General features: G+C 42.2%; 1 protein-coding gene across 4 annotated transcripts; it reads left to right on the top strand.

Annotated features, from left to right (window-relative positions):
* Nucleotides 1-2,000: 2,000 nt before the first annotated feature.
* Nucleotides 2,001-10,815, top strand: LOC112117846 (actin-fragmin kinase-like). Of its 4 annotated transcripts, XM_029910475.1 has the most exons (8): nucleotides 2,001-2,261; nucleotides 3,280-3,359; nucleotides 3,777-3,855; nucleotides 5,738-5,784; nucleotides 6,564-6,684; nucleotides 8,204-8,390; nucleotides 9,060-9,216; nucleotides 9,908-10,815. In XM_029910475.1, exons 1-8 carry the CDS (start codon nucleotides 2,099-2,101, stop codon nucleotides 10,022-10,024), a joined length of 951 nt encoding a protein of 316 aa, XP_029766335.1. In that variant the 5' UTR covers nucleotides 2,001-2,098; the 3' UTR covers nucleotides 10,025-10,815. The 4 variants fall into 4 exon arrangements, with proteins under 4 accessions (XP_029766335.1, XP_029766334.1, XP_029766332.1 ...); XM_029910474.1 differs by lacking the exon at nucleotides 9,060-9,216 and having other exon boundaries at nucleotides 9,237-9,999; XM_029910472.1 differs by having other exon boundaries at nucleotides 9,060-9,999.
* The last annotated feature ends 431 nt before the right edge of the window (nucleotides 10,816-11,246 follow it).

Raw genomic sequence — 11,246 nt, 5'->3', positions numbered from 1 at the left:
TTCTTTTTCCGTAGTGGCAGCTCGCCTCTTCCATAATCCTTTACTTTCCACTTAGATTTAACGTAAAGGTAAGGGCAAACTTTTGCATATGAGTGGGGTTTTTGTTTGTTTTTGGCTTGGCATGTTTATCTTGGCAAATGAAGGGTTTCAGACCCATTCATCTAGTTAGCTTAAGGATATTTCCAGATCCTCAGTCATTGAAGAGAGTGATAACACATTCTCTTTTTTGCTTTGTAATTATTATAGTCGAAGCAGATGCCCCATGAGTAGATTTCACTTAGTCCTGCAGCAGGTCAGATGGCTCCCTAGAGCACTAGCTATTTAGTATACATGCACACCTCTGACTACTGACTGATATTTTCAACTGTGCTTTGCCTGCTAGTCTGTGATCTGTAACCTTAGATTTCCACCTTTAGCCTCTTTCTCAATTCTTGTCATTCTGGACTCTGGCCAACACCAAGAGTGGCACAATCAGTTTCACAACGGTGTGTCTTTTAAACTGAACGGCTGCCACTATTAAAATTATCTGTGCTACCATAAAATAAGCAGCCTTAAGCATTAGCCATGCCCCAACAAGAAAAGGGTTAAACCTTTAAAAAAAATGGTAGATGAATGCTCTTGCTGTTGTTTTTGCACCGAATACAGTGACATCTTGTGGCAAATTAGGTTAAAGTATTATTTTGTTTTCTCCAGGTCTACCTTTACTCCAGATGCCTTTGAGTGTGGCAGTCTAAATTCAGTCTGGGTTACTTCTTGTGCCCCACTTTCATCTCTATATTTTATCCTTCCAATTTGGTATCAGACACAGATTACAAGAGGATGTAAAACAGACCTCGCCACAGTCCCTGTGGTTTTATTTCTGTAACCTTTCCCAGACTAAGCCCATTGTCTGTTACTGCCCTTTATTTGCAATCTTTCAACCACTTTTCAATTCACAGAAGTCAAATTCAAACAGTGGTTTTCAAACTTTTTTTCTGGGGACCCAGTTGAAGAAAATTGTTGATGCCTGCAACCCAACGGAGCTGGGGCACAGGGATTTGGGGTGCGGAAGGGGGCTGTGGACTGGGGCAGAGGGTTGGAGTGCAGGCTGGGGCTGGGAATGAGGGATTCAGGGTGAGGGAGGGGGCTCTGGGCTGGGGCAGGGGGTTGAGGTGCGGGAGGGGGTCAGGGCTCTGGGATGGGGCCGAGAATGAGGATTTAGGGTGCAGGAAGGGGCTCCGGGTTTGGGGGGGCTCAGGGCTGGGGCAGGGGATTGAGGCGCGGACTTACCTCTGGTGGCTCCCGGTCAGCGGCGCAGCCAGGGTGCTAAGGCAGGCTTCCCGCCTCTCCTGGCACCGTAGACCGCACTGCGCCCCAGAAGCAGCCACAGCAGGTCCGGCTCCTAGGCCGAAGCGTGCAAGTGGCTCCGCGTGTCTCTCACCCACAGGCACCCCCCCTCAGCTCCCATTGGCCGGTTCCCAGCCAATGGGAATGTGGAGCTGGTGCTCGGGGCAGGGGCAACACACGGAGCCCTATTGCCCCCCTGCCTGGAAGCTGGACCCACTGCTGGCCGCTTCTGGGGCGCAGTGCTGTGTCGGAACAGGTAGGCACTAGCCTGCCTTAGGTGGGCAGCACCACCGACGGGACTTTTAACGTCCTAGTCAGTAGTGCTGACCAGAGCCGCTAAGGTCCCTGGGTGCTGAGCAAGGCGACCCAGTGCCTTACATGCCGCGATCCAGTACTGGGTCACGACCCGAACTTTGAAAAACGCTGGGTTAGGAAAGGAAGATTTTCTGAGTCAATGTATCAAATGCTTTACTGAAGTCCAAATGTATTATAATCAGTGTGTTACCCCAATTGACCAAAGAAGTGATGTTGCTGTGGAGTTCATTGACTGACATAATTTAAATGGTGTAAGTTTTGGTGGGATAGGAAGAAATCAGGAACATTTTGTATCATAGGGCTGCATCAAAGTTCTGACATTATTTTCAATCCTCCCTCACTCTCATTCGCAGACCCTACCAAGATGAGATTGAGTCCCTGATTTTTTCGGGGGATCTCCCTAGTACTGCTGCCCTTTACAGAAGACAATGGATTTGGCAAGAACCCAGATGTAGGGATGAAAAGGAACACCGCAATGTGCCTATGGAAACCTGTACCACAGAGCAAGCCTTTTCCATGCGATCGGTTCAAACATGCCTGCAGCATCTGCAGAGGGTTTGTTTATCTTTACGGGGGTCGGTGCAACAGCAGCCTAAGTGACTTCTGGCGGTACAATATAGGTAAGCCTGTCCCTCCACTGTATGACTGGATGCAGAGTCACACATGGATCCTTGTGAAATCGGAGCCACTCCATGGCATAAGAAGTCTCTAGGCCACCGGCTCCCAAACTTTAATGGTTCACCTGCTACCTTCTTAAATTGTAAAGCGAATAGATGGAATATCAAGTTCACATTCCACAGTTTGGGAATGGCAGGATTTGCCATATTGATCCATCGAAGCTGGTATTCTGCTTCTTGCAAGTGCCAGCGCTGAATGGTTGTGGCGTAGGTGAAAAGCCCATAATGCACCTAGATAATTATGCAATGCGGTGCACATATGTTCCTGTTGTCATTACACACCGAAGCATGGGATTTGTTTTCCCTGAGTTATTTTAAGCCAAAAATAATGCTTTCCTTAAAATACTCTGATTCAAGTTACATATTAAAAATACAGACAATGACTGCAACATTTTAGTACAGAAACAGAAATAGCTGGATATTGTAAGGCTGAATCATCAAATTTGCAATTTCCATTACAAAGAAATTAAAACAAACACTTTTTTTGTGAAGTTCATTTAACACCTCAGTGTTTTGGGCTCCCCATTCTGGCCCAGATAGTATCAGTTAACTAGCATGAATCCCAATGTTATGCTGAAATTGATGCTTGTGGGATACCAAAGCTTTGTTGTACAATATATAAAAAACAGTAACAATTTTAACTCTGTTCAAACCAAGAAAGAGATAAAATTGTTTGCCAAATAGAAAAGTACAAACCTATTTTGTGGGAGGAACTAATTCAACCTTCCATGCTAATAGAAAAAAAAATGGAGAATGATCAATCCAGTTAAAGTTGTTTACATTTTCACCTTCCCACACCAGTCAAGGGGAAAACTGTGTTTGATCCCAATATCAATCTTGGCTCATTTTGGAAGTGCAGGCAGAACCAAAGACGCCTCCTTCAAAGCATCTCATTTTCACCCTACTGCTGACTTCCATGTGGTTTGTGTGTATCCATTTTAGCTCCCCTTTTGTTTCCTAGCAAGCAACAAATGGGAAAAACTGGATTGTTCAGAAGATGGCCCAGAAGAACTGGAAGAACATTCAATGGTGGCTTATCAGGTGAGTTTAAATTAGTCCTGCTCCTAATAGATGTTTTTCTTTGGTGCTGTGGCACAAACTGTTGAGGAGTGTTGCTGTGCCCTGTGAAATAGTTGTCACCTTCCCCCCCAGATGTGGCTGCATTTCAGTGGTGATATCTGTATGTCGTTTGTAAAATGTTTTGATAAAGGTGATAAATAAGAATTACTATATTATCACTAACTGTATCACTGGATGATTTTTTTTTGCTACCCTTATACAGCACTCAAATAATAAAAAAAATTGCTTAGTCGCACTCCTGTTCACTGGTTAAGATTGGCTGTGCATTTGGGGTTCTTTATTTGGTGATGGGGGCTTTGTCCTTTTAAAATTATTTTTAGATTTTTGTACTGCACTTGGCCGCCTCTGGGTGATACACGAATATCATTGTGCTTGCAGGGCATCCTCTATATTTTCGGTGGGATGTTGGATTCTGCTTTTACACAGGCGAAGATCCCTCTCTGGATGTATGACATTGGTATGGAACAAGATAACCAGTTTGCTTCCAAGAGGCAACAAAACAGGCTTGCTCAAATACACAGTAATTCCACAGAGGGTAATAAATAGTAAGGGCCCAGTTGTGTCCTCTGATGTACGTGTACGTACACATGCTCACATTTCCCTTTGGCTTCATTGGGAGTTTTACACGCAAAACCACAGATAGATTTTGTCTTAAAAATTAGGCTGTGAAACTGCCAAACAATCAATTTTCCTTTCCACTGGGAAATATTTTGTAGCAACATTTCTGTACTCAAGGTTTTCAGCATTTTCATTAGACTCCTTACTTTTAGAGTTTTATAAGTTGATCTTTAAAAAGTTCTTTAGCAGTGAAATAGCAGGCTTAGAGATGAGGGGATTTTTTTTCTCAGTTACGTCCAATGGTAAAGAAAACACAAGTTTTTGTCTATTATGGGAGAAAAATACTAACATATTTTGCATTCTGAGAAACACATAGAAAGGCTGGCACTAGGGCCTTGTCTACACTACGGGGGTAAGTCGACCTAAGTTAAGTCGATGTAGCTTAGGTCAGCTTATGGTGGTGTCTACACCGCGCTGCGTCGACGGGAGACGCTCTTCCGTCAACTTACCTTACGCTTCTTGTTCCGGTGGAGTACTGGAGTCGACGGGAGAGTGATCTGCGGTCGATTTAGCAGGTATTCACTAGACCTGCTAAATCAACCCCCGGTGCATCGATCGCAGCAGCGTCGAACCCCGGTAAGTGTAGACATGCCCTAAAAAGGTCAAATAAAGTAGAAAACTACTTGAGATGAAGAAAAGGGAAAAATGAAAACTGCATTTCTTAAAATTTTTCCTGACTGTCTTGAAAGACCAAATTTTTGTTTATCAGTGATTTAGCTCTAATAAAGGCAATGGGACATTAATATTATAGCCAATAATATTTTACATATTTTCCCTGGGAAATATTACAGTATTTAATTTTATATGCTGTTAAATAATTTACTATTAATAGTTCAATGTAACATTACATAAGCGTAATATATATATTTTCCCACGAGGGGCAGTATGGCTAGTGGCTAGAGGCGAAAACTGGGAGTGAAGCCCCCTTGCTACTATTCTCTTCTGATTTCACTATGTGATCTTAGGCAAGTTCTTGCCTATCTCTGCCCCAATTTCCCATCATGTAAAGTAGAAATACTCACTCATCTGCCTGAATTAATGAATGTTGAGATCCTCGGATGAAAACTCCTATCAAAGTGTAAAGCATCACATGAAATAGGCTTCCCTGCGTCATAGTACTAAATTGCCCATCAGTAAAAATTGGACTCTATAGAGTATCAGTTAAAGGTTGACTTTTTTTAAATTCCCCTTATTAAAAATATTCACTACCAAGATCTCAAGGTAAATGGAACTTTTGCACATGTAGACTACATTACGATGTTACAAAAGAAGAGCATTCCCCAACAGAAAACACAAACTTTTAAAGTATAACATACAGAATAGCCGATGGTGATATTTACATTGAGAAACCTTGGTATAGGAAGTAGGGTGACCAGAAAGCAAATGTGAAAAATCGGGACCGGGGTGGAGGGGTAATAGGAGCCTATACAAGAAAAAGACCCAAAAATCGGGACTGTCCCTATAAATCGGGAGGTCTATAATACAGTCTAATATTTTCTTAGCTCAGAGTATGAAAAGACAACTAAGATAAAGGCGATTACAATATGCCCTTTGGTAGCTCACGATACTGCTATGTTAGTGTTATGTGTTTCATCCTTGCTATATGGTAAATACACCAGGATGCCACTTTTAAATTGCTATTCAAATTTTTTTTTTTTTTTAAGAAACAGTGTCCTCTTGTGGTCTTAGATATAAACTACACTTTGTTAAAATCCTTTTAGATTCAGCGAGATGGACTGAGTGCAGGCACACAGCAGTGGAGATTGAGGTAAGGGGAGCCAGAGAATGCGTGAATCAAATGCAGGTTGATTGCTTTAAAATGGGTTCCCCAAAACAGTTCCAGTCTAGACTCCTCAGGGATATGTTGCTGTAAAGTATACTGCTTTCTTTCCCTTCAATTTTAATAGCTGAGGTTTCCCCCTTCTGAAAAACTGGGATACTACCTACCTTTGCAAAACACTTTGATCCTAGGATGTAAATGCTGAATGTTATTACCTCTACTGTTCTTTTAAAACACTTCAATCAAGAGGGCCAATATTAAGCCTGGGTTGCCACTTTACAAGAGGCTTATTCTCTTAAAACTAGGATTGTTTAAAAATATTGACGATATTCATAAACCTCAAAGTTTGATATGCACTGTTTTCACAAAAATCTAGCAATTTTTTCATTTCTTCAGTCTAAATTAGAGACTTATTTGGATGAAAGTGAATCAGTACACACAAAAACAAAAAACCCACTCCTGTTTTTGAATAAAAACCTCAAAATGTAAATGTTGACTTTTTGTTCAGCTATGGGATCAGTTTTCACATCAGCACATCTGAAGATTTGAACTTTCATGTTTCTGTACAAAAATTCATATTTCATAAAATTCGGAAAATGGAATCACCCAAATCAAAATGGCTAAGATTTTCACCCAGATATCACTAGATTTTCTTTTCTTAATTGGGGGCAGAAAGTGGTGCTGAGATAAACCTACATAAATCCAGGATGTCTATATGTCAAAGTTTGTTAAAGTGATTTTTCATTTCATTACTAAAATGTTTTCAGAGCACTGCTCCAGCTAACAGAAAGGGCCACAGCGCAGTAGTGTACAATTCCAGCATGTACATCTATGGGGGATACTTCGACATCAAAGGGATTTCACAAGAGTTTTGGGCTTTACGTTTTGGTAAGTTAAAGCTTCTCTTAGGATCTGATCCAACGCCCAGTAAAGTTAATGGAGAGCCTCCATCATGACTTCAGTGGGATGTGGATCGGCCTCTTAAGAAACCCTTTATCAACAGGGATGGTATAGAAACCTGTGTAAATCCTCAGATTTTGCTATGGTGGGCAGAATTTAATCCTTCATTTTAAAAAGTTTTTTCCCCCCTCACACTCTGATTGCAGAGAACACCCATTTTAGGCTGGAATTAATGCTAGCAGGGCAACGTAGTTCTCAAGGAGTCTGCCTGTTCTGCACTAGTCCTTTGGGCTGAGGTCTCCAACACAATTTCAGAGAGTCCACTGTACAGAGATCAGCTGATAGCTTTTGCTGTCTACTGTCATATTTTTCAAGTTTTCAAACAGGACTACTAAAAACCTTAAGCCTCAGCTACAATGGTGATCTTCCCTGATTCCACGATTCAGTGGTCACTCTCCACTATAACTGCACTCATTCAAACCTCTCATGTAGACTGGGTAAGTTGCAATTTGCATTGGTGCATCTTATCCCTGTTTCAGTGGCTTTGCCTGTCTACATTAGGGGTTTGTAGAGGTGCAGCAATACCAATGGCTTGTTACTGGTGTTAATATTCAGGGCAAGGCCTCAATGCTTGTTAGAAGTGAACCCTTATCTACATCCTCAAACATCCACTCTGTAAACAGAATTCAATTCCCGAATTAGAACCCTACTTTTAATCTGCCACCCTTTACCGTAAATTGGTGCTATTGCAACTGGCTTTTCAACTGGAGTCTTAAACTGCAAAGGAAGACAGCTATTCTCAGTCATGTGTCTAAAAGCTGTTCAACAGACAGGGTCTGCTCTGACAAAGTGTGTTTTACTGCAGAATTTTAAGCATCTCTAATTGCTCGGACTCAGTATAAAATACCATAGGGACCAAAATCCTGCATTGGCAGGGGATGGTTTCATCTGCATATTTCATCACCAGTCTCTATTATCCTGGTTTGCAAACCAGAAAATCCCAGGCTCAGAGTGACTGAAAGCATGCGTCATCTAATGGCTGTTCAATGGCTTGTTTGGAATGAATTGGTGTATCTGTATCATCCTGGGTTCCTCCTATCCATTGCCAGCAGAGGCACTAATGAGTAAGTGTGCATGATGACTGATGTACCTTCTCATCCCTGGAGAGCAAAGCAGTCTTTCCAGCTCAGAGTTGAAGTGCAGAGCAGGGCAGGGCAGTGTTAGAAAGCCTGCAGTACTTGCTCTGTAAATAAATGCCTCCAGTCTCCAGGGTTGCCCATCTGGAACTTTCATTAACACTTACACTTCAAAATAGGTTTTGGGTTTTTTTAACCACTATACTTTAGATTTCATATATTACCATGGCATCTCATGCCGGATTAACTTTAGGGAATGGAGAGGAAATGAAACTATCCTCATAGCTACATGTTGCTTTGTTCTTTAAATACGGTTTTTCTCACTTATCAAACATTTTTGATATCTCTGTAATGTTACCTTTTGCTTTCAGATACAGGAGAGTGGTCACAGGTATCTCCATTGTCTTGTGACGCTGGTCCAGGACCCCGGCATGGTCACTCAGCTGTGGTTTACGGCACGGGCATGTACCTGTTCGGAGGACTGATGGGGCTGAGTGAACAGAGGGACCTATGGAAGTGGGACTTTACAAGCTGCAAGTGGTCCACTATCAGAACAAGGTAAACCTCGTTCATTGTCATACTAAATAAATTAGCGAGAGAAGAGTGAGGCCCCACCCATGGCACTGTATCCAGGCAAACGGCGCTTAAAGTAGTGGAAGTATTTGAATCTTTGAAAATTAGACAGAGGACTAAGGAATAGAACACCTGGAACAATTGTTCACCCTTGTAACACACAAGAAAATCTTTGCAATTTCTATGATTTCTTAGGGATTTAAGCTAACTGCATTGGATCAGGTTTCACTGTTCCTTGGATTTGAGTTTGAGACACAGGGAAATACAGCAAGGATGGAAATGGTGTGGCTTCTGGTTGCCCTTATCTTTAACAGGAAGAGGCAGGCTGCAGAGACTACTGGGCCCAGGGTGGGATGTTGCGATTTTAATCGAAGTAAAAACTGTCCAGATTGAGAGGGAGCATTGCATCCTGGGACCTCTTGTCTCTGTGGATCACCCTTCCATATAAAGATGAAGGTGGCTGCAGTCTGCTGCATTTTATGTCAGGAAAATATCCTTGATCTTTGGGCAAGTTGGCAAGGCAGCTCTTAGCTGGACAAAGTTTTGATGCCCCAGGGCAGGCAGAAGTGTTATGACCATTTTCTTTTCCAACTGAAATAATGAATATTCTTGTTGTTCTTATAAGCACTAAATGTTGCCTGTCCTTGTGTTTAGCCAACGTCCTCCAAAAGTGGTGGGACACTCTTCTGTGGTCTTTCAAGACTCCATGCTGACTTTTGGCGGAGGGATTTCAAACTCTAGGCCTAACAACAGCCTGTGGAAGTACCATTTCAGTTCCCAGATATGGGAAAAACTGGCTAGTACAACAGAGGTAATTCTTTCTTCTAAAAGGTATCACCGCATCCTGGGAATTGGTGTTGGTTTCCAACTGACGCCAGGTTTCTCTGGGGTATCCCCCATCAATCACTGGTGTCCAAAGGGGAAAGAGCCTCAAAAGTTGGCGGCGGTCTCAAAGCAGCGTGCCCATTTTCATGGCTACTTTCGCCAGCAGCCTGTACACCAACCATTCAGCAACGACGATGGCAACGAGATAGAAATGAAAACCTTTAGCCAGCCTCTGGAGCCATTGGGCTTTTGCTCATTCCAAACCTCTTCAGAGGCAGAACTGTGCGCAGACAAAGCACAGAGCATATTTTCCAAAAATGAGCATCTCTCCCACCTCATCGCTTCCCAAGAACAAACTCTCACTGCCGCTGAAGTTACAAAAAACAGGAGAGGAACTGACTGTCAGCCTGAGACACCTAGGAGCATGGCAGTTACCAACCATCCTGATATGCTGTTCCTGATTGGGGGCAAGCCCCTGTCCAGTCTCTGTGAAATCTCACTCTGGCAAATGGAGCTGAACAGCATTTAAATGACATACACATAAGAAGGGAGAAGAGAGCCATTCCCACCTGCTTCTCAGCAGAACTAACCAGGAAGTATTATATTCAGTGGCCTACTGCACATTCTGGGTGAAAAACAGTCTTCCTAATAACTGACCTGAACTTCTTTTTATACAGTGTTGGTTCATGAAGATTATTTGGCAAGCTGTGTATGTGTTCAAAAAGAAAGTGAGGAGAGCCCAGAGAGGGAGAAGAGAGAGAGCTTGCTGCAGAGGAAGACTTGGAAATTGTTAATAAAGAATCTGCCTGTTTATTTCTACTGTGTTCAGGGAAACAGGACTTTGTGTTCAGTCTCTGTAATGAAACAAGATTGCACCAAAAAATATTCCTGACTCATATTACCAATTTATCCTTCTAACTGAAACAAACCTCCAAGGTCCTGAATATTGGCTAATTGTCTGGGCCAAGTGGGCAGCAGTATTATGCTATTTAAATGGAAGATTTTGGGGTTTTGGAAATAGAGACAGACCAGCATACAGCAGCCATAAAATGAGCAAATGAGGTCTTGAGTTGTATTAACACAGGGACTGACGATAACACCAAAGGAGTTATACTGTTAGGCCCTGGTGATACTTAGACCCTCGTTGAATACTTTGTGATGCACTGATCACCATCCTGCAGGAAGTATATGTGGCCCTGGGGAAGGTATAACATAGTGCTGCAAGATAGATCCTAGGACCAAGGACATGATAAAAGGCTTGGACATTTTCTTACTGGAAAAAGAGAGAGCTTTTAAGTGAGCTTTTTGGTTCAACAAAACTGACTGAGAAACTGTTCATGCTGACAGAGCTCAAAAATTGGGGCCAGAGTCAAGGGGAAATGCCACTTCCTTTTTAATTTCTGCTTTAATCCTTCAGCTCTGTCATTTTTAAAAAACTGTTTTCACATACCTTAAAATAGCAAAGTGCATATCACACATTTCCCTTCTACAGCGAGTGCAAAGAAAAGAAAAAAAGCATCTCCATAGAACTCAGTAGTGGCTCTCCTGCAAATGCTGGGAAAAGTTGAAAGGTAAAAGTGCTGAATGTACAAGCTATTGCAAAAATTTTTTGCCAGATGCTGCCATCTCATGGCCTGAACCTGACGAGTTTGGAGCACCCTCAATTGCCACTGAAGTCAAAGGCGACTAGGGATATTCAGCACTTTTCAGGAGATTCAGTACCTGGCAAGTTCAGGCTATTTTTCTCAATTTCATGATGTTTTTAATAATGTATTTTTATGACCCCTGAATGTGCAACTTGTAACGAAGGCCAAATGTAGCATAAATGAATGAGGTGCAGATATATGGCAAAAGTGTTTGGGCCCTCATTTTATTTAGGATTTATTTTAGCATGTTTAAAAAAATCCCCCTCCATCTAGTTTCATTAACTAGATGTATCACTTTTTAAAATACTGTCACAAAACTTCTGCATTTATATCATGTATTTGTCAGCCTAGCCCACAGAGCTATTTGATA

This window comes from Terrapene carolina, unplaced genomic scaffold (genome assembly GCF_002925995.2).
Source record: "Terrapene carolina triunguis isolate 2854851 unplaced genomic scaffold, T_m_triunguis-2.0 Scaffold62, whole genome shotgun sequence".
Classification (NCBI taxonomy): Eukaryota; Metazoa; Chordata; order Testudines; family Emydidae; genus Terrapene; species Terrapene triunguis.
The sequence above is the reverse complement of the archived record's forward strand: the minus strand, read 5'-3'. Positions and strand labels throughout refer to the sequence as shown.